The 24,516-nt window shown below is 38.7% G+C and overlaps 1 protein-coding gene across 8 annotated transcripts in view; it reads right to left on the bottom strand.

Annotated features, from left to right (window-relative positions):
* MTMR3 (myotubularin related protein 3) overlaps positions 1-24,516 on the bottom strand; it is a 134,506-nt gene that overhangs the window by 23,470 nt on the left and 86,520 nt on the right. For 4 of the 8 annotated variants that reach the window (XM_012763878.2, XM_012763879.3, XM_012763882.2 and 1 more), the window contains exons 5-9: positions 21,218-21,250; positions 17,006-17,088; positions 14,584-14,750; positions 7,638-7,734; positions 4,347-4,460 (exon numbers count right to left, since the gene is read on the bottom strand). In XM_012763878.2, coding sequence (XP_012619332.2) covers positions 4,347-4,460; positions 7,638-7,734; positions 14,584-14,750; positions 17,006-17,088; positions 21,218-21,250 — 494 coding nt within the window. The remainder of the gene's footprint in view (positions 1-4,346; positions 4,461-7,637; positions 7,735-14,583; positions 14,751-17,005; positions 17,089-21,217; positions 21,251-24,516) is intronic. The other 4 variants (XM_012763880.3, XM_012763884.3, XM_012763881.3 and 1 more) reach the window with 1 other exon arrangement.

Below are 24,516 nucleotides of genomic sequence, written 5' to 3'. Positions count from 1 at the left end.
GAGATTTTTGTAAAGTTAACAAAATGACTGTGCTCTTAGAAAAAATATTCATAACTGAAATGTTTGGATCTTTACTTTTTGGAAAATAAGGTAAAAAATAATCTACAAATACTACACTAATTCTACTACCCAATGAAGGATTTCTCTCTCCTTTGAAACACTGACCCTGAATGTCCTGGCATAATAGATGCCAAAAGAGAGAAAAATGTGTTGCCTCACTGACATCTGAGGGTCCACTGCAACAACTGTACTCACAGCTGGCTTGGGGATTCTTTTCAAAACAAGATCTCACCTTTGGGAATGAAACACTTACCTGGCCCACAATGAATTGCTTTACAAAATTCCCAAGATTTCATGACTCACAAACTGCTTTTGTTACAGGCAGATAGCTCAATGAGCCAGCTATCCTTTCTCAGGCTCTTAGAAGGAACAGCACCAACCTCAGTAAATCATACTCTGGACAGGTTCTTTTTCAAGAAGACAAACCAGAAATTGTACTCATAGTATACTTTAAGAAGGTATTAAAACCCAGGCTTTTCCTAATTAGGCAAACTTTAGCAATTAAAATGTTAGAAAAATTGTATTATTTGGCAGCAAAAAAGGAATAAACTTCTGATACATACTATAACATCAGCTTGAATATGTTACGCTAAGTGAAAGAAACCAGACACAAAAGACTACATACTATACGATTCCATTTATATGAAGTGTCCAGAATAGGAAAATCTATGGAACACAAAGTAGATTACTGGTTACTCAGGGCTAGGGTGGCTGGGGAGAGAACGAGGACTGCTAATGGGTATAGGATTTCTTCTTCAGATGATGAAAATGTACTAAAATTGACTGTGGTGATGTTTGCACAATTTGGAATATAGTAAGTTACTAAGTTGTACATTTTAACGGGGTGAGCTGTATGTGGCATATCTCAGAGTAAAGTTTTCTTTAATAAAAGTAATCAGTTCACTGTAAAAATAAATCAGAACCAAAAGCTGGTAAGCAAAAAATTTAAATATCCCTCAATCCCCCAATTCTATTCAGAGGAAACTCTCCATGTCTTACTTTCCTTTAAAAATTGTTTTGAACACACATATGCATACAAACACGTATGTATGACATAGATGCATTTAAATAAAACATACTACTGAATCTACCTGTCTTCTTCAGGGAACAATATGAGATCTTTGTTTTAATCCTAAAGCTCATGAGCCATAAGTTAAATTTGGGAATAATCAAATTCCACTGGAACTACCCACTGCTTGTAGTTTTAAAATCCTCCCTCACTGGTAGACAAGTAGTTAAAAGTACTTGTATACTACCAACATGCTCAACCTGCTCACATGTTGAATGGAGCCAAACTAGAAATAAAACCTCACCGATTCTTAAAATGATCCCTAGTAAATAACAGGCACTGGGTAACTGCTGAGTTGAATGACTCCAAAGCTTCACAGAAGAGGCTAGTGGAAGGCAGAATGAAAAGATGGAAATGGTCCTGGCTTGATATTCTGCAGTTCCCTGAGCCAATAAAATCTTTTTTTCTGCTTAAAAAAAACTTGTGGGGCCTTTCCTAAGCATCCTTTTCCTCTGCAATGCTTCCCAGCAGTGCCCAAGAGGAGCAGTAGATGGCACTCTTCAGCCTGGGTCTTGGGTTTTAAAAGCCACTGGCATTATAATAGATTTCAACTAAGCTATTGCAGTTAACAGTTGTTTTCTGCAGTCCTCTAAAATGCTTTAGAATGTACGAAAGAGAACTCAAACACTATAGTTAAAAATCACTGAAAAAAGCATTTCTATCACTTTAACAAGTAGAATCAGGAAATGTATAAAAATTAAAATGTATGATATCCCCCCACTAAAACAATGAATGCTCCAATTTTACATAGAAACATAATTATTTTAACTATCCCTAACTTAGAATTAGGCAAGCTCCCTAAATGACTGGTAGTTTCTAATAATCACCACAGGCATAAAGGGGAGCTGTGAATTGCACTATAGATGGGTGCCCTTTGCACCATCTTGCTGTGTTAGAGCAATCTCTGCCTTCAATAATAAATCCAATTAAGTGCTCTCTTGTCACAGTAGAAGAAAGCCCTAATCAGGCACTGGTTCAGCATGGTGTTGTCAAGTAAGTGCGTCTGGCAAATTCAGGAATCGTTACTGCAGCCTACAGAAAACTAAACTAAGTAAATGTAAGTCAGATTCAGAGGCATACTGCCACCCAGGCTGGCAAAGCAGAAGACTGGTAATGTTACAAACATTCTTCAACATACCCCTTACAAAACTCCCAAATAATATAGCAACCCAGTTGGGAGCTCAGAAATACAAGATACATGCTCTGAGACAGACACCAGGTTCCAGGATGCCTGCCTGATTTTAATATGGACTATACAGAGAACTTTCATTTGTAATCTTTTTTTTTTTGAGGCAGAGTCTCGCTTTGTTGCCTGGGCTAGAGTGAGTGCCGTGGCGTTAGCCTAGCTCACAGCAACCTCAAACTCCTGGGCTCAAGCAATCCTCCTGCCTCAGCCTCCCGAGTAGCTGGGACTACAGGCATGCGCCACCATGCCCAGCTAATTTTTTCTATATATATTAGCTGGCCAATTAATTTCTTTCTATTTTTTTTTATAGTAGAGATGGGGTCTCGCTCAGGCTGGTTTTGAACTCCTGACCTTGAGCAATCTGCACGCCTCAGAGTGCTAGGATTACAGGCATGAGCCACCGCGCCTGGCTCATTTGTAATCTTTTGAAAGCAGATTTTCCTCTAAAAAATTGCAAATAAAAATTTTCATTTATATATTTTCTAGGGTCTCTAGAAAGGGAGAGAATTCCTCATACCCTCTAGAATAAATTTCAGAAGGGTGAGAAAGGCTTTCCATTTTTATTATACTCTTAAGAAGTTTTTCTTCAACTAACACTCTTAGGCTTCTGTGCCAAAGGAGAAAATTCACTCTCCAAAAATGAGAGTGCTTCTCCCTTTTGTTCAAAGTCTGCAAGCCCCACAGATGCCAGGGCTGCTAACCTAACACAGCTGTTGATCAGAGCAGCAACTGGCTGCTTTTCCCATTCTAGTTGGGCTGATCAATGACAAGACTCAAATCCCTTCAGCTTTCACTACTCTCTAATTCCTGTATCATCCTTACCACTTGAGTGATAAGTAAATCTACTGACCTACTTTTCTAGAGGTTTCTGAAAACAAGTGATGAAAATTGAGATTGAAAACTTAATGGGTTCCCCTGGGTCAGAGCAAATACCTTTCCATCTCTATTCAGGGAGAGCATCAGAATTCAGTGGACTAAATGAACAAGCTGGTTACCTCCACGGGAATTCCACAGGAGAAAAATCCCTTCCTACAACCTCAATATTTCAGAGGAATGCCTCCTGGCACAAAAGACTTATTTCTAACTGAGCCACCACACTGGCCCAACTCAAGGAGAGTCAAAAAAAAAAAGTCTGCAAACTAAGAAAATGGAATGGAGAGTATAAGTGTAACAAGATGGTAATGTCGGAAATATTTCCAGGAGGAGGAGGAATGACTTCTGAAAAATTTAACACAATCCCGTGAGAACTGAGATATTCACAGAACTATAAAAAGCAGCACGCAGGGATCCAACCTACTCCCAATGTTGCTAAGAGAAGCCCAGTGATTATAGGCTGTCATTCAGATGTCACAGCATAGCAGCAAATTAAGTGTTCCCATTTTATTCATTAGGAACAGACTGAGGTCAGTTAGGGAACTAACTAAAGGTGCCACAGCAAGGGGTATCAGAATAGACTTGAACTCATGTCTGTGACTCCAAAATCTGAGTTCATCACCATGCCACTGTCCCCATCTAGAACTTGCATCCCTTGGCTCTCATGCCTCTGATCACCGAAATCTTCTATCCAGTCAAGCCCCAGCCTTCTTTTCTAAATGCTTTCTCTCAAAACCGAGTTCTTCCATGTATCAAAGTTTCAACCACAAAGACAATCACAGATGACTCAACTCTATACTCCCAATTCTCACTTTCTAGGACTTATCTCTTTGAATCCAAAAGCCCTCCTAACATCTGAAGCTGAATGCGGTAACAGATTATCTTCTCACAAAATGTAAGAATCATCTTGAAATGGCAAGTCCAGCTAACTATTTTACTAAAATGTTCTTATCTATGTCAACTGAACCACCAAGCTAGTGTTCTGGATACAGCAAGGACCAGTGTGTCACTGGAGGAGCAGGTTTAGCAGTAAGAAGTACAGACCTGCCTGGAAATTCTCTGAACCCTCCCTTCCCAGGTTAGCAGCAGCAGAGGCAGCAGACCACATGCAGTGGGCAACAGCACAAGCCCAAGCTAGGGCTGGTCCAGCGTACTTACCTGTAGACGACGGCAGGGATGCGCTTCCAAGACCTGAAGCTTGCTACACTTTCTAGTTCTTTGTCAGTGATCCAGGCAGGGACTATGAGCTCTTGGGGGTAGCTACCACATAACCTAACAGGGAAGATGAGAAAGGGGGAGAAGAGAAGAAAATAGAAGAGAAGATGGGAAGAAGAGGGAGATATACTAGGTGAGCCAGCATAAGGATGTTGATTATGCTACCAAAGAGCTAGTTAAACGCAATGAGGAACATTATTTGAATTTTGGTCCATCAACAGAATGGGTTGCTTTAACTGTTTATGTATATATCAAGGGATACTATCTTGGATTTCCACTTGATGCTGCCTTTTAGGACGTGGCAATCTTAACTATCAATGGAAAAAAAGGAGCTGGCATGGGCAGTCTCTTTGTTCTCCATTATAACTCTGTCATAACAAATATATAGGTCATTTTTAACTCCACAACTGCCCATACCAATTACAAAACAAAGTCTGCGTCACCTCTACCACACCCTGTCTTACAGGCTTTTGTGAGAGGGAAACATGAAGGACAAAAGTCCACAATTTTAAGTTTCCAAAGACCTCACATGATTATAATTTACTCTTTGATTTGAACCAAACAGAGTGTCCTACTTATAGGTAACAAGTGTAGCCATGGGTATGTGGAACCAATACCAAATGCCAGCCTACTTGTTACATACACAAACTATTGAGCCAGGTTAGTATTGTGACTATGCTATTAATCGTAATTTCTATAAAACAGACTTCAGACCTACACCCAGGGAAAAAAAGCTCTTTTTTCATTAGGGAAGACAGATACTAGCTACATGCTAATCAAGCTGCTGTCTTGGGAAGCACTACTTCTGATAGGTTTATCCTTACAGATCAATGTTTCTTTATGGGTAACCAAATTTTCCTTTTCGATATTAAAGGCAATAAAACCTTTAATCCAAATCCCAAAACACACAAACTGTCCCCTACCTACCTCTGCTCTAGCCTATCCTATGCATTAGGGGAAGAGGCAGAAAAACACAAACTGGCTTAGGAGTTGGAGATTTTTATTATTTTTTCCACTAAATCTCTCTCCCTATTCTCAATTTCTAGACAATAAAGTATGAGTAATTTAAAAAGCCACTAAACAAGGAGAATGGCTATGACCAAGAGTAGCTACAAAAAATTCCTAACACCTAACGCACAAACTTCTAAAAATAACCTGGGACAGAGTGATCATAGCTAATACTCTCTCTGTGAGTCCCATTTCTTTTGTTTTATACTTTCATTCTTCCTTTGTAGTATGATGAACTTTCAACACCTGAAGACTGCTTTTGAGGTGGAACTAGTAAACTCAGACAAATTTTTAAAACTCATATTAGGGATTTCATTTTTCCAACAAGCTTGGTTTAATTTACAGTTTTCAGATTCAATTTTCTGAACATTAAGTTCATTGTGTTATAGGTACTCTACTACCCTTGCCGCTCTATAAGCACTAGCTGCTCTTGTGGATAAACAGTTTCCAGTGTAGGAAAGGTGGATTACACTCACGAAAGCCTATGGCAGCCTCAGGCTCTCTGAGGCCCCTCCTGTCTCCACTCTCCTTCTCTGCTTTGACTTATCACTGAGAATAGGCAAAGGTAAGACAGGTCAGCAGCGACTGACTTCTTCACAACACCCTGGGTTCTTAAATCCTAGGCCAAGGCCTATGGTTAAAAGCTGTGTATAATAATTAGCTGTAGCTTTTCAAATGAAAAATGAAAACACTCTGATGGCTGGCCACAAACAGACCAGAAAAACAGTATGGTAATTTAAGGCAGCTCAAAGGACCACAAAAATGATTGGTGTTGCAAGGAAATTTAGGAGGAGGATATATTAATTTAAATCTCCTAGACAACTTTGTTTTGGTTTATAAAAACCTGGATCACACACATCACAGTAGTTAACTGCCCTTCCCCACCCAAAGCACTTAAAAGTTTTAAGGAAACAGGTAAAGACTAAATATTTAATAATTATATTAACATTTAATGGTTAAATGATCATAGCTGTGAAGTTGGTTTTAAATCAATATATTAAAGAATAGAGTAATGCAGGTTGAGAATCTCTAATCCACAACTTCAGAATGCTTCAAAATCTGAAACTGAGTGCTGGCATAACACCATAATGGAAAATCCTATACCTGACCTCATGTGATGGGCCATAGTCAAAACTTTATTTCATGCACAAAATTATTTAAAATATTATATAAAATTACCTTCAGGCTATTAAGGTATATGAAACAAATGAATTTTGTGTTTATTCTTGGGTTCCATTCCCAAGAAATCTCATTATGTGTATGCAAATTCCAAAATCCAAAAAAATCTCAAATCAGAAATACTTCCAGTCCCAAGCATTCCAGATAAGAGATACTCAACCTGTACTTCTATTTCATAGAATCTAGAATAAAATTACAGTCATACAAACTAGCTCCTAAGTGTTTTGTCACTGCTTATGAGGTCACTGATCCTATCTCTAAATGTGATGCTTAGTGGTGATGAGAACAATGGAAACTGCCAGCCTACAGGTAAACACAGTATTATCTAGTCATGCCTGTGCCAGGGAGAACAGAGGCCTGGGGGGAGGGTAGAAAGGAAGGTTCCAGGATCCTGGTAAGTAAGAATCATTTTCCACTCCCAAAGACAGCAATAGGAACAGAAGGTTCAAGAAGTACTCTGAAGATCACACATTTATACCAGTGGTCCCCAACCTTTTTGGCACCTGGAACTGATTTCATGGAAGACAATTTTTCCATAGATTGGGGTCAGGGATAGTTGGGGCTGATTCAAGCACATTACATTTACTATACAAACCTCTCTGTTAATGATTATCTGTACTTGCAGCCACTCCCCAGCATGAGCATGACCACCTCAACTCCACCTCAGATCATCAGGCAGTATTCTCTCATAAGGAGCACACAACTAGATCCCTTGAATGCAGTTTACAGTAGGGTTTGTGCTCCTCTGCTGATCTGACAGGAGGCGGAGGTTATGTGGTGATGCCAGCAATAGGGAACTGCTGTAAATACAGATGAAGCCTCGCTTGCGGGCCCACCACTCACCTCCTGCCATGTGGCCTGGTTCCTACCAGGTCATGGACCGGTACTGGTCCTCAGTCTGGGGGTTGGAGACCACAGATTTAGACTTAATAAATATAAGTCCATTTCAAAGAAAAAGTCTAAGTTTAAATGTTCTGACACATGAGAATTAGAGTTTCTGCAAAGGCAATGGCTGAGAAACAGTCCACAAGGACCCATATAACTCACTTGTACTTCTCATTGATGTTGGAAATCCTCCAGGCGTTGTTCATATCAAAACCCATCCTCTCCACCTCGTTTTTAAACCTTGATGTTACATGCTCCCCTAGGGGCCAGAGATAGACAGTAAAAAAGGAAGAAATAAATACCATTTTGCAAAACAGGTAGAATAAAAGCATAGTAAAGCTAAGTTGTTGTTTTTTTAAAGGAATTGTATAAATAATAACATACATTTAGTTTTACTTTAAAAAGATCCCTCTCAGGTTAAGACTATAAGAAGGGAAAAAAACTAATTCTGATCAAGAATTATGTTATTTCAACTAATCTCTACTATCAAACTCAGAGCAGCATCACTGAACTCATTTGATAAAGGACAAAACCGAAATTGAGAAAGGTTATCATGGCAGGTCTATCTGGCCCCAAACCCCATGCTCTTGTCACTACACTGGCTACTTTCCTACTTCTACAATAAGACCAACAGTACACATAAGAAAATCAATAACACGATCACCAAGAGTATTAATACAGATCTACAAGTCCTCATCCAAAACTCTTTGGTACAGATTTCAGAACATGAGTGTTTCCCATATTTTAGAAAGGTAAGACAATGCATATGTTATAGTATCAGGCTCATGCTCTCAATGGGATCTACTTAATTGAGCATTAATATTTCTTCTTCCAGTGAAATGTATGGATAATTTAGACCAACTTGGATAAACAAAGCAATAATGGCCTCCTATCGGCTCATATCAGGATAAGCCACCAAATAGAGTAAGAAAAGCCTTTTCATTTTCGGAGCATTTTACAGAATTGCAGATAAGAGGTCATGGAATCATAACAGCCAGTACCTAGGAATCTCAGGAAACACCATACTTCTAAGTGCTAATCATTTGTGATAACATCCACCCAAATAGGTATAATCTGTCTACATTCGCCCTAATGAATTTGGCCTTTTCTTCCTTAAGACAGCAACAAAGGGAGAAGTGAGCCTAACATAAACATCAGTAAATCTGAAATAATTTTCTTCCTTAAAAACAAACAGTCCTAGGGCAGTAATTTTGTTTAAAAAAAATTAAGCAGTACCCCTAATGCGTAGTGTTACAGATTATAATATAAGTGCTAGTGGGAGCTGGGAAAACCACCTCAACAAATAAAAGCACAAAAGAGACTATTTTGGCGATCAAGGTATAATGCTTTGCCCTCCCTAGGAGGAGTAACAGAATAGGAAATAGCAATTACTTAAATGAAAGACAATTCTGTAAAACTACTTCTCATTTAAACTGCTTTTCTTGAGCTTAAGCTAGGTACTATACGTTTCCTGAAGAAGAGCTATAAAAAGAGGTTCACAGATGCAGGAAGAAATAATAGCTAAATCCATCCCATTTTCGAAAAGTTTTAGAAGCAATATAGCGGGCTTCCCAATAGGAAAAAAGCTATCCGAATTGGGGTACCATCTGTCAGCAAATTGCAAGGAATACTGACCATCAAGAATACTCGACAAGTGGCTAGGTGAAAGTACTTTTATTAATAATCTTATACATCAATATCTCTATCTTAGGGTAAAACACAGATACCTTAAAAGAATCTTGTGATCTAAAAATAACACCCGCAAGATAATAACCACTACCACTATTCCTAGCAATTTACTTTGTAGAACCTTAACTCCAAGAAGAGCTTAGAACCACCATCCAGAGCATGAAATTCTGAGCAATACACAAGAGAAAAACATATTAAGTCGCATGTATAGGAATCTGTTAAGTTCCTTGAGAACATGGAGTTTTAATTATCTTTGTATCCTCTAAAGCAGTGACTACATAAACTTTGAAACTGATGACCACAATCCAAAATAAGAATGTTTCACATCACAACAGTTATTTTTAAAAAGGGGTTTCAGGCCGGGCGCTGTGGCTCACGCCTGTAATCCTAGCTCTTGGGAGGCCGAGGCGGGCGGATTGCTCAAGGTCAGGAGTTCAAAACCAGCCTGAGCAAGAGCAAGACCCCGTCTCTACTATAAATAGAAAGAAATTAATTGGTCAACTGATATATATATAAAAAATTAGCCGGGCATAGTGGCGCATGCCTGTAGTCCCAGCTACTCGGGAGGCTGAGGCAGAAGGATCACTGGAGCCCAGGAGTTTGAGGTTGCTGTGAGCTAGGCTGACGCCACGGCACTCACTCTAGCCTGGACAACAAAACGAGACTCTGTCTCAAAAAAAATAAAAATAAAAAAAAATAAAAAGGGGTTTCACAATATCCACTTACTATGTGTGATATATTTTAATAATTTTCTATTCTGTTTCATATCTTTAAAATTTGATTTCATAACCCACTAGTGAATCACAACTTGTTTGAAAACTACAACTTCACAAAAAAATCTAGGAGATCTTAAATGAGTAATTTAATAAACTTTTGAAAATTATGTTAGATGTTCACTTATATTTAGCCAGAAAAGTAAATACATCAATTGCTAGATTCACCTTAAGAATTTCCATCTCAGAATTCCCATCAATCAACTGATTCAGTATTAAATATAATATCCCAAATTATTTTAAATATTGGGGCCATAAAGTTTTTGTTTGGCTTTATGTTTCTATTTCAACCCTTCTTGCCTGCTTCCCCTATCCCCAAATGGGGATTTGTCCCTTTTCAACACTTAGCATTTCTTATACTACAAATACAGTCCAGCAATTCCCATTTTAGTGGAAATGAACTTTTTTTAAGGCAATGAACTCTCTAACCTCTCTATAACCAGTGTCAACAGGCAGTTTAAAAAATTTTCCCCAAAAAGTCTAGCTCCCTGGTTGATTCTGAGTATTCAAGCTCATAATTGCACACAGCTTAAAGGCTCGAGATAGAAGGGACAGGCCTTTACCTGGCGTGTGAGGAAGTAGACCAGTACCAGAGTTAGAGAAGGTAAGAACTATCCCTCCCACACTTTCAAATATGGAGAGAGGAATTACTCTTTTCTTTGTAAAAAGGTTTCAAAAGTCCTGCACACTTCCTGAGCTGCATTCAAACCAGAAGACAGATAGGTAGGCAGCTGTCCAGCAGTGTAAGACCCAAAGTCATGATATTTGTGGATAAACAAGATGTGTTTGATGGATGTTTCTCACAGGAGAGATCAGAGAGGTAGTCCTGATACTACCAAACTGAAGCTGAACTGAGGAGTTATCTGTCAGGACCTTCAGATTAATGCTTTAGGACACAGCCATCACCAAGAAGCCAGCTGCAATGAAGAGCAGGAAGTTGAGGACATGGAAGAGAAGCTTTTAGCTTTAAGCCTACTCCTTTTTTAGAGTTTAAGGGACTAAGAGCAGGATCAAGTGTTTGCAAAGGCTTTTGTAGGATTCACAGGGACTCCAACAGCAATGCTGAGATTTATTCCAAAGCTCGAGATCTACAGCTGTGGCCACAGTATGGCTATTAATGACAGATTCAACAACTAGAAACTAGATTTATATGAATACCAAGGCAATGATGTAATTTTCCCATTTCTCTCCTCTCTGATACATTCTACTCTTAACAGGCTAGGTGGAAGAGAATCCATAAAAGGATTTATTATCTGCAGAAAGACTAAATTTCTACCCCTCACAATCTATGCTTGTGATCTCATGTATTGGGGAAGATTATAAAAAGGCATGACTTTGAAGTATCTCAAGTGTTGTCTCATCCTAAAGATGACTTATAAGAATGTGGTTGTCTGGTATGCTCATTTGGTGAGTAATGCTATAGCCACCCAACAACAATTTTGGGTGGAGACAAAAGAACCAGGTAGACTGGCTTTTAAAATGCCACCAACGGTGTTTTTTGTTTTTTTAATTAAAAGCAAGCTTTTCCTCTGTACTCCACAGTGAAAATACATAAGAGAAAACCACATATACACATTACACTCAACCAAGTCACTGAAATACAGTAAGATTCATGTGAATGGTGGCAGGTTAACTTCAGTGTGGATGTGCACACTGGGAAGAAACAAAATGTAATCATTACTCAGAGTTATTTCCAATGAATCAGTTATGATGGCATTACCTTATAGTTGCATAATTTCTGAAGTGTTTTCACAAGCATGGCATAAAAAAGGCACTCAAACATTTACTGAATTGAACTATGTAGCATTAACAGAGTTGATCTTCAAGAAACCCAGATCGGCTTGGGCAGGAAGAATATCAATGTTTCAGTATGAAGTACAAAGGAAACTAAAGTACAGAGAGGAAAAATGGTTTGCCCAGTGCTTTGGTTTTTCCTTCTCCCCCAACGAAACAAAAGTATGTGTTTGAATTCAGGTTACTAATTCCTAAATCAGCACTTTATCCCAACACACCCCACGTATCACAAACCCACAAAAAGAGAACATGTTGTGGCTATCTCCATGTCCTGGTAGCCAAAGAATACCAGACATAATCAGGAAGGAAAGGGCCTAGGGCCCGGGCGTGGTGGCTGGCCCTGTAATCCTAGTTCTCTGGGAGGCCGAGGAGGGCAGATTGCTCGAGGTCAGGAGTTCGAAATCAGCCTGAGCAAGAGCGAGACCCCGTCTCTACTATAAATAGAAAGAAATTGGCCAACTAATATATATGGAAAACATTAGCTGGACATGGTGGCACATGCCTGTAGTCCTAGCTACTCGGAAGGCTGAGGCAGTAGGATTGCTTGAGCCCAGGAGTTTGAGATTGCTGTGAGCTAGGCTGATGCCACAGCACTCACTCTAGCCTGGGCAACAAAGTGAGACTCTGTCTCAGGGAAAAAAAAAAAAAAAGAGCCGAGAGACCAAAGTCATCCTACCTCAGGACAAAGTCACCCACAATTAAAAGACAAGAGTGAAGTTCTGAATTGGTACCTCTTAGGAAACAGCTAAAGAGTTGGCTCAAATCCAAAACAACTAAAGTTATCAAGGAAATAAAGTCCTCTTACAAAGATGAGGATTTTTCAGTCTGTGGTCGTTAAGAGAACAGGATAAGAGAAGCAAGCCTTGTTGACTGAATGCTGGCAACCCAAAATTAGGAAATGCCTCTTGCTGTTAGGGGTCTTAAAGTGTTTCTAACATAATGCAGCAGGATGCACTCATTAAGTTCATTATCCTAAGAGATAACAGAGACTAAAAATTTTTTAAATAAGATGCAATGGTTAAAAATTCAGCAAATATACATGTAAGATTTGCATACTTCATTGTCTATAAATTTAATCTTTTAAAAAAAAAAACCAGCTGGGTATGGTGGCTCACATCTATAATCCCCATGCTTTGGGAGGCCAAGGCAGGATCACTTGAGGTCAGGAATTCAATACCAGCCTGGGCAACACAGCGAGACTAAGCTCTACAAAAAAAATTTAAAATTAGCCAGGCATAGTGGCATGTACCTATAGCTACTCAGGAGGCTGAGGCAGGAGGACTGCTTGAACCCAGGAGTCTGAGGCTGCAGTGAGCTATGATCATGCCACTACATCCCAGCCTGGACATGAGTGAGACCTCATTTCTTAAAACAACACAACAAAAGCCCAAACTTGAAAAGACACAAACGAAACAAAAAATAAATTTAAAATGTGATGGCACCTCAGTAAAGACGACACAGAGATTTCAATGGTTAAGAATGTGAAGTGAGAGTTTAGGCACATTCTCATAAACTTACAAGGTTCGTTTGGTCTCGTGGATGTCTTTTGATTCCACCAGCCTGGACAGGCTTGTGAAAAGTTTAAATTCTGAGGCTTCCCCTGAGGTTCCACGAGGACCTGTTTTTCAAGCTCTGTATCCATAGCACACCACACAGTCAGTCACAAGCTGAGAACTGGTTTTAAATCCCAGCTCTGTCAGTGACTAGCAGCAAGACTTGACAACAAGCTTTACCTGTGAGCTTCCATTTCTTTGGCTCCCAAGACAGAGACACCAGGCTATCCTCCCTGTCTGATGAGGTCATGAGAATCAAACAAAAGTAAACATCAAAGCATCTTTAAAAATAAGATAATGCTTATGTCTGTTATAAGCATTTAAACTGAACAGAACAAAAATCTGAACCAAAAGTTTCAATCAGTGATGGACCAGGGAACAAAGTATAATTAGATTAGCTTCAAATGTCTAAAATAACCCAGGGCAGACTTATAAGACTGAAGATTAAGGATTAAATTTCTGGTATAAAGAAAAAAGTTCCAAGAGTAAACTTACTTGAGGGAGGCTCATAAGTTTTCACTGCTTAGAAATTCAAGACTTCGCCTCGAAGCCTAACACACTCAGAGTCAGTGTTAGACCAGCAAAGTTCTATTTATGGCAGCATAAGAGTTTACAGAAAACTAAATGCAGAGAAGCAACATGAACTTGGTCAAGGCAAAAACAGTGAATGGGACAAAGATTATATGAGAAGTCAGGATGCCTGGGTTCCAGAACAGGCTCAATAGCTCTATCTGTCCTTGAGGAAGGAACCTGGCCCTCTCTGGACCTCTGTTTCTTCATCTATGGGATAAAAAGGGTGACAAGACGTTATCTATGGCTTGAAAATTCTAAGACGGCAAAAGCCATTTTATATTCCACTATTCTACAACCTATCTTTACACCTCTGTGCCTTTATTTATGATACTTTCTCTCATGTTCTTTTTCCCATTCTCTTATCAATGAACTCCTATTCAATCTTCAAAGCCTACTCAAAAGCCACTTCTAATGTGAAGTCTTCCCAAACATGTACACAAAACTCATGGCTTCTATTAGGCTTTCATAACAACCACGGAGCCTCATAGTTGATTTTAGGCCCAGGAGATTGTAATCCCAAGCCTAGTGTTCTTCCCTTCTCTTGGAAGGCAGGAAACATGTTCCATTAAAAGCTTAGAAGAATGATGGGCACATCATTATGGTGCTTCATAAAATACACATTGATTGAATACATGAAAGCTTAGGCATCCTGTTTTATGTTAAAGATACCTCCAGCAAGTAGCTCGACAAAGCCCCTTGCCATTTGTGCATTTTAGAAAGGCCTACCTGGTCTGCACAGGTCTCCATGTTGCTCTTTTTCACTGGCATAGACCTCCATGCACCAAGCGTGGTATGCAAATGAAAAGAGATCTTCTATTTTAGCAGGTGGTCGGATTGCATTATTCAGTCTCTTCAGCCACTCTTGACACTGCTCAAAGGTTGAAAACTGACACCTTTGGTAAAGCCAAATAAGTAATCAGAAGACAGCTAACAAACATAAGAAAAGCCACCATTTCACTCATGGTGAAAGGGGAATTACAATCAAGAAAGCATCAGAGGCAGTCATTCACATATTGATCATCATTTACAATAAAAAAGGACCCAACAAATTTTAGCCAATGATGTACGATGCCAAAAAAAACTAGACACGTGGAAAACCTATTTTTTAGGCTAAGGAAATCTTTTGAGATTAATGACAATTATAGAAAAATGGCAGTTATTCTCCTTCATGAATGGGCTTTCATTCTACTTCTTGCATCAAAGTTTTCTGGTTGTCCCTCTTAAGAAATATGTTTAGAAAAACCCTTTTGGTTTTGTAATGACATAGGCCACGCTGAAAAAAAGTCACAGCACTACTTTTAGTCAGTTAGGGAATGATTTCATTATCTGCTTATTTAGCAATTAGGACAAATCAGATCCAAAATAAAGACAGATTACACTGAAATTTTCAGCTGTGACCACATAGAAAACAAAAATTCTATTATCAACTGCAATTTTCAGTATATACAACTAAGAGGTCAAAATAATTAGTGCAAACTGATTTAAGAATTTGTTTAAATATTTTGTCCTTTTGAATGCAGTGTTAAAAACTGAGTAATAGCAATAAGCAAGCTTTTTAAACTGAGTTGTAGCCAGTATCTATCAAAAGCCAATTCTCACTGACTAAAAAGAAACTTACATATTTACCTTAAAACCAAGGGGTCACTTAAATCTCTCCCTCATCCCAATCAATGTGACTCATCAATATGCCAACACATAATGTTTACTGGCACCCCAGAGTAGGTCAAAGGGAAAAAGAAAAATTGTGCAGAATTTAAATTTTCTAGAGCTACTAAATTTCAAAACAAATCTTAAGCATCATTTTGCAACTATTACAGTTAAAATTAGATCAGACAAAAATCATCAATGGACGCTAAACCTATAGAGAAATTTTGATGAGAAGTACGACATTTGCACTGTTTCAAAATGCCTCCCATAGATTATTAGTTGCAAGGGAGAAAATATAAGAATTATACAGAAATCAAGCAACACCTTGATTGGAGTAATCAAAATTAACATGAATGAGGGATAAGTGGACATTGTTTGCCTCCAGATGTGATACAATACCCTGAAAAGGACACATCATATACAGTATATTCCAGCTGAGAGTACAAAACCTCAATTTAATTAAGGAAATATTTGACAAATACAAAATGATACTAAAATAAAAGATTGTATTGTTCAAAATGTGAATGTCATAAAACACAAAGAAAGGATGTGTAAAACGTTCCAGATTAAAGAAGGGTATAGAGTTGTGGCACCTAAATGTAATATCTGACCTAGACTGGATCCTATACTCAGTGAGGGAGAATGCAATAAAGGACATCATTAGGTCAATTGACAAAATTGGAACATGTATAGTATAGATTGGATAAAAGTATTATCAATGTAAAACTGCAAAGTTGATAATGATGCTGTGGTTATATAAGAAAATATCCCTATTCTTAGGAAAGCACACTAAAGTATTTTGGGGTTAAGAGCCATGATTATGTAACTTATTCTCAAATTGTTCAGGAAAATACTATCTCTCTCATACACAAACAGAAGGCCTCTGCAAATGATAAAGCCAATGACAGTAAAGTGTTAACAATAACACATGAATCTGGGTAAATGGTACACTGATATTCTTTGTACTATTTTTATTTTTGTACTTTTGTAAATTTGAAATTATTTTGAAATAAAAACCAAAAAACATTTTTCTCATGCCTATAATCCTAGCACTCTGGGAGGCCAAGGTGGGAGAATCGCTTGAGGTCAGGAGGTTCAAGACCAGCCTGAGCAAGAGCGAGACCCCGTCTCTACCAAAAATAGAAAAACTTAGGCAGGCATGATGGCACATGCCTGTAGTTCCAGCTACTAGGGAGGCTGAGGCAGGAGGATAGCTTGGTCTCAGGAGTATGAGGTTGCACTGAGCTGTAATGACACCACTGTACTCTACCCAGGGCAATGGAGCAAGACTGTCTCAAAAAAAAAAAAAAAAAAAAAAAAAATCTTTGAAATATACCAAAGTACATAAAGATATTGAAGAAAATATTTTAGGCACTAACTACTCAGAAAATATTCCTATCAAGTCTGATTCTCATGAGGTGTTTTGCTAAATTACCAAACCATGGATCCATTCTTTAAAAATATTTTCCATATCAAACAGAAGCACAAACATACCACGTACCTGATAACTTTACAGTCTTTGCAAGTCAAATGAAGCTGAAATATATCTCGGCATTCAACACTTTCTATAAGCTGTAATGGAACCTGTAATTAAAAAAGATGATGTCCCCTTAGTCAACAAGGGATTGACCCTACAGTTCTTCAATGTGTCCAACAAGACTGATTAGAAAAAGCCCTACAGGGGAAAGAAGTAAATACAACTGCAAACTTATCTGGATCAATAGTACTCAAGTGATTTACTATAGAGTGAATCAGGGCTTCCCTTTATCTGTAAATCAATGGCCTCAAGTCATGTCATAGCAGGAAGACAATAAACAAAGAGGCAGTATCACCACTGGAAGAACACAGGAATCTCTCAGGTAGCAAACTTACAAGATCAAAGTACTACACTTTTAGATGCTATTATCGGCTATGATTTGCAATGACACAGAAGCTAAAGGGAACCAGAATGGTAATCCCATCTTGCTTATTGAAAAGAACCGAAGATCACAACGTAAGTAGGACTGTATCTGTTGTTTGCCCCAAATGATAGAGTGGGCTTATGGATTAGTGTCAGCAGAGGCGGCTCCTAAAAAAGGCTGGAGGTCTAAACTGCCTGCAGGTTGCACAGAAAAGATGACAGGACAGTAGCTGCTGGTCATGCTGTTTGCTTGGTAGAACAGACCCACAGGTATCAAGGAGGGAGAAGGCCACACAGTGATCAAATATCCTAAAACTGACTACGTCTGACTTGCTTCTAAAGACCACTCAGGAGACCTGCTTGCCAAGTAGGCCTTAGGTCCGAGCATGTTAGAATGGTTCCTTCCCTCCTTGCCAATCTGGTCAGCAGACTAATTGAACATAAGATTATGTAGGATAGTGGATAGGGAGACAGCAGGGAACACATTTGAATGGAGGTGCCAAATCCTCAGGGTGACAAGCATCCTCCTCCTGTCCCTCAAATCACCCTGATTCAATCTCCAGCTTCAAAAATCAATTTCCAGACCTTCAAAAGAACCTGGTAAAATAATAGTGCATTCTCTTATTCCTTGAAAAAGGGGTGGGCCACTTGTCTCTTACACTGTATCTACCAAGCTTAGCCAATGTGGCTCTGGGAGTTGCAAACAACATTTCAACAATTGTGTTTAGCATGAGAAGAGGAAGGCAGTCTCATCCAACACAGACAGAAATGAGCCAGTGCTGCCTGCACAGGGTGGCCCTCAGTTTCAAGAACAGCTTCCTACAAACCCTGCATACCACGCAGGTGCCAGAGTCAGCAAAGAACTCTCAGAACAAAGCTGCAGGGATCAAAAAGAAGTCCAATGCTAGAAGTCTGGGACAAAGAAACAGAAACTGGGGCAAGGATTAAAGAAGAGAAGAAAGCGAAATAATATTACTCAGATAAATGGCTAGGAGTTTCTACCTCAGGACTAAAGTCTTCTTGCTTTTAAGTCTATAATCTGTAAAAATTCCCTTACAAATTTAATAGGACTGGGAGTAAGAGAAAGACTAAAATCTTGCCTGTGTTCTGAGAAAAAAGGAGATTTTGGCCCTCTGTTTTTGTTTAAGTCCTTAACCCCAAGGAGCTGTGAGAAACTGCAGCTGAAGCGGCTAAGAATTCTTTCAAGACCTGTACGTCTAAGAAGGAAAAAAAAAAAAATAGTATCAGTAGAGATACATTACAAATGAGGAATACAGAGATTAAGAAGATAGAGGTTAGAAGATAACATTGATTTGTTCTCAAGCCAGTCCTTTGGGTACCCTGTAACAGACTCATTCCTTTTTTTTTTTTTTTTTTAAGACATATTCCCTTGACTATCTTACCCATACTACCCCAAAAAGTGCCAGATTGGCAATTAAGAGGTCTGAGTTCTAGTGTCAGTTTTCGAAAATCTTACCAATTAAAATTTTGCCGGCTTCCTTGGGTGAACCTCCAGCCTTCCTACATGCTACCAGCCTCTGCTTTCTGAAACTTGGATGGTCACAACTTAGGCAATGAGGCACAGGGCCTGGAGTGAAGTGAGAGTGAGCTTTACAAATCCACATGGAGAGATTGCTCTCCCAGCAATTACCTGTACCCCAGGTACCCTTCAACTGCCTTTCCTTGTAGCTAGAAAACATGAAAACCAGCTAATACTATCAGCAGCTGGGGGGAATGATTCAGCCAGTTCTACTATACTACAAAGAACAGATAAGTTTTACATCCCTACTACTGAACCAGAGCCCTAGGGCCTGTGCCCAAACTTACAGAGTAAGAATAATATAACACCTCAGAACATGCAAAATATTTGCTACCTAAAATGAATTCAATATACAAATTTTCACGTATTTAAGGAAGAACAACAATGCTGGTTCTATGCATTCAAATCAGATTGCAGATATTACTAACAAGTTACCTAAAACCACCAGGTGTATGCAAGTCACAAATACGGAGAACAGCAGGTTTTAATATTCATGCAGATTGTCACATGCAGGGAAGTTTATTGTGCAGCAAGAATAGGGGCATATAAAAAAAAATCAATCTTTTATTAAACGAGTATCTCCCTTTTTGCTTCTCCTTTCTACTCCAGTGTTTCCCTTCAGCACTCCCTCCACAGATGGCCTCAACTAAAAAGGCAGAACCGCCATTTTCTTCATACATGCAACCAAAACACACTATTTCCCCACTTTTTAAAGCCCCCCCCCATTGCTTTAGGTTTCTCAACTTTCCTCACATATGAGGAACAATCTCTTACCATTCTATAATTAGACGTACCCAATAGTCAACCTCATAGGCAAAGAATTACAGATTCAAGAGCCAGTCCATTTTATAGCCCAGGAAAGTTAAACTATACCATAAGCTATTATAGCAAAGTCAGGACCAGAATCCATGTCTGTCCTCCAGCCTGGGCTCCTCCCACCACATATGGTATGTCTTTCTTCCTCTACAATTGCCCTTCTATATGAGCTCTATTTTATTTTTTTCTTCCACAAATAAGTGGCCTCTCCACCAAGGATCTTCAAGAGGAAAACAGAATTTAAACCAAGATTTCTTAAAGACAATTCCATTTGTAGAAGAATAGCAAGTAGTCTAAAATCACTTTCAAACCCTCTCTAGCCCACTAATTTGATGTCTCATAGCAACTTACTTTCTTTTTGCCCCTTTCTCCTCCATCTTCTATCTTCCAGGTAACTATGTCCCTTTACAATGCTTTTCCTAACATTAATTCCAGCAAACTCATGCTCAAACAATGCATCAGACACATTCAGTGCTATTAAACAATTCCTCAAAAGGCTGAAAGTTACATCATGGGCACTAAAACCCTTAAGAGCATCAATCCAAAAAAGCAGAAGAGTAGCAGTTAAAAATTTTAACAGACATGCACAGGTATTAAAGATCCACAGTACTGTCAAATTCCAGATGGATCTGATATCATCATACCTTACTATATTTATCTCCTCAATTCATTTTGGGTGTGCATATGTGTGTGCATGCATGTATGTGAATTACTTTTAGGCACCAGAATTTAAAAGGGGGATAATTTCTACCCTTTTAAAAACAAATGTCCTTTTTATAGCTTGAATGGGAATTTCTAATCTTCTATACACATGAAGTAAAAATGGCAGTAACAGTGAAAATAAAGTGATGAGTCTAAATCTGAAATCTGGAATTTCTCCAATCAGAGGATGACGACTGTCATAGGTTAAAGACCCAAACTATTGGTCACCTTTGACATGTACAAACCTCTAGTATTGGTTTCAGAGGCCTCCAATGGTATATGAATGCTAGGCCAAAGTACATTAAGTGTTAACAATAACCGCATTCTGGTGCATGGGGAACAAAAATGCTGTACTATACTTAGACAATGGGAAAACGTGAAGAAATGCTAAGGAAAGGTGTTTCCAGCTGCTATGCTTCCACTTTATTCCTAAGAGGCATTGACAGACCAGTCTGGAAACAGAAGTTTTATTGTCCTCTTAAATACTAATGTTGATTTTGCAAATTTCTGGTTGAAACTTGGTCTACATTTATTGAAGGTCACTTCTGTCTGCTTATATATAAACTGTGGGGCTTTATCCTCTACCCCATGAATTGTTCTCACCATAGCATACACTACTAGAACTTTGGTAAGAGGAAAGGGATTCATGCAGAGGGGACACATTCTGCTCATTTGCAGGGTGAGCATCTGACACTCAAAACCAATCTGCTCCAAGCACAGGTGCAGCAACCATCTAGGATTCTCATGCTACTTACTGGGATTTCAGAAGCAGCAGATTGAGAAGCAGTCTATTGAATTACATAAAAAAATTTGTTTTAAACTTTTATGAATTCTACTTAAACACTTGTTTATAAATTATCTAAGCTTCAAAGAAATATGCCCATAAATATGTAAAAATATGGTTTGGGAAAAGCACAGAATGGGAGCAGTTCATACCTTAAATGCTATACATGAACTCTACTACAGAGCTTCTTTACCCTAGGAATTGGAACTTGATATTCCATGAATATGCCTGGGTTAAAGTAATGATGTTTATGGTATTGAAATCTACAGACACATTTTACTAAATGTGCTGTGAAATTAAAAGAGAACACAGGATACCAGGTAGCAATTTAAAATTTGATGGTAAGTCATTTTCTCAAGTGCTAAATGTGTTGATTTAAGCATACAAAATGATGCAAACTAGAACATGGGCCACAACATATACTGGCATATTTAGGCTTTGATGGTTTAAGTGTGTTTGATTTAGATGTAGTAACCTTTAAAGCAGGCCTCTTGATCTCATATTTTACTGAATTACTTATCTGCTTAGGAAAGGAAAGAGGGAAGGTAGGAAGGAAGAAGGGAGTGACATCACCACTACCAACTCTCTGGTCTCTATCCAGAACATGATACAGGAGGGGCCACTGTTTCTTGGAGTAACCCCAGGTTTCAGGAAACTTACCACTAACTGTGATGAGATTAACTTATTTGTATGGAGAAGTTCTAGTCTCTCTCAACCCGAAATGTTGAAAGTCACCAATGCCAAAATACTTTTGGCACAATCATTTTTCTGCGCAAAGCCATTATCTTGGGCTCTTTAAGTGACATGCAGGTTTCTATGCCTTAGAGGATCAGCCCTCAACCTTTGTGGCACCAGGGACTGGCTTCATAGAAGACAATTTTTCCATGGGAAGGGGGGGGTGAGGAGGGAGAAAGGGACGTGGAGCTCAGGCGGTGATGTGAGGCAGCCCTGTTTTCCTAACAGGTCACAGACCCATACTGGCTGTGGCCCAGGGGTTGAGAACTGCAGCCTTAGAAGGTTATAATGCTAAATAACAGAGAAAACATTTTCAGATAAGGAATTGGATCAAAATAAGAACAGTGTTGAGGAACAAGTTTCCTTAATCACAATGGGGACCAACAATTCTAGTAAACAACCTATTCACACGGCTACCCTCAGACACAATGATGACATAGTTTATTCACACAGAAATATATTGTTTAAATATGAGCTTTAAATCCAAAGGAGGGGAGAATGGTCTAATACCACTTCAAACCCATATTAATTTCAATTAATGTAATATTTACTGCATATCATAGCACCAGGAGACATGCTGGATACAAAGACAAATAACCAAAACTTACAACAATCTGGTAAATATTGTATTATAAAAGTATGTTCAAGATACAGAAGATGCCAGGAGAGTGGAATTGACTGTCAGAAAGGGAATAGGGACTAAAAAGGCTTCACAGAAGAAATTATCACCTGAACTAAGTTTTGACAGATGAAGAGAAACTCTCTGGACAGGAAAGAAGAGAGAATGCAGAGGTGTGAGGTATGGCTGAATAGTACAAGGAAGCTGGTTTTACAAGTACAAAGAGGAGAAAGGGGAAAGGAGGAAAGCAGACAGAAAAGCTGGCAGGAACTAAAGATCACAAACAGCCTTACATCACACCCTGCTAAGTAATCTTACCTCATCATAAAAGTAGTAAAGTAAATGCTGAAGAGCTTTCAGCTGATGAGTGAAACGATCAGTTCCATGCTTTCTCTCCAACAGACCTTATTCCCATATAGATCTAAAAGCAGTCTCTAAAATACTTAGCCATCAATTAATAAACTGATAAATAGGCAATGATATGTGAAAATGCAATGGTATGAAACTATCATTCCCACATGCGATTTAATCACAATTTCATTGATTCCAACCATTTGAACACTGAAAGAACAGAATTAGCATTGGGAAGTTCTACTAATCTTACTATCATGACTTCTACATAGCTGGGTAGGCAATTTTTGGTTGCTAGGACTTTCCTTATAGGAGTTTCTATTCTTTCCTCTCCTCATCACCACCACTCAAATCCAAATGGACCCTTCTGAACAGAGTGCTATATAGTATGAAATAATAGCACTGCCTCTTTCCTTAATAAATCTCGTGGTGTCCTTTTAACTAATAGACAGAAAATTGACATAATAATAATAGCTATGACTACAGCTAGAACCCAGAAGGAATTCAGGCCAAAATTGCTCCTGGATATAAATTCTTAACTCCAAAGAATAAGAAGTAATGATAATTACGAAGAAAATAACAGCCACTGAGTCTTTTGACGAACAAAAAGAATGTGATTGAGGAGTTGAATAACTTTTGGACTGAGTAAAATGAACAAGTTTCAAAGAATCCCAAAATGAACCCAAAACATGATCTGAATGAAGTTATAGTCCTGAGTGCTTATAAGGTGTCATAATACACTTCTCTATGCTAAAACTGAAATGCAGAAAGTCACATTACCGGCAAGTAAAGAAGGAAGAAGAGGCTGGGCGTGATGGCTCACACCTGTAATCCTAGCACTCTGGGAGGCCGAGGCAGAAGGATTGCTCAAAGTCAGGAGTTCGAAATCAGCCTGAGCAAGAGTGAGACTCCGTCTCTACTAAAAATAGAAAAAGGTTATCTGGACAACTAAAAATATGTAGAAAAAATTAGCCAGGCATGGTGGCGCATGCCTGTAGTCCCAGCTACTTGGGAGGTTGAGGCAGAAGGATCACTTCAACCCAGGAGTTTGAGGCTGCTGTGATCTAGGCTGATGCCACGGCACTCTAGCCCAAGCAAGAGAGTGAGTCTAAAAAAAAAAAAAAAAAGGCAATGGCATTCATTTGATGGAAGTACATGAACTTTCAGGTATTTGTGGGTTTCACTTAAGACTGCTAATGATAGCAGCACACTGGAAGAACCAGTTCACTGAGAGGACCCTCATACTGAAAAAGGGTAAATGTACTCTTGAGAATTGAAAGCCTTCCTCTTCTTCAGTAATATATAGTCCATTATGCAAATAAACATTGTACTTAACATCTATACTTATACCACTAAGGAGCTATTAGAGTAACTTCATCCTATAATGAGTCTGCAGTGAGCTCAAAGTACATCTCATCATCTGACATTAAGGCCCAGGAAATTATCTCGACTGAGGCAGTTGGTAACTGCTAAAGATTGAGGAATAAAAGCCTATTCAGCCTTCTTATACCTTTATAAAGCATAATGATATAGCATCTAGAGCAAATCATTCAATGTTAACTCAA

This window comes from Microcebus murinus, chromosome 22, assembly GCF_040939455.1.
Source record: "Microcebus murinus isolate Inina chromosome 22, M.murinus_Inina_mat1.0, whole genome shotgun sequence".
Taxonomy (NCBI): Eukaryota; Metazoa; Chordata; class Mammalia; order Primates; family Cheirogaleidae; genus Microcebus; species Microcebus murinus.
The sequence above is the reverse complement of the archived record's forward strand: the minus strand, read 5'-3'. Positions and strand labels throughout refer to the sequence as shown.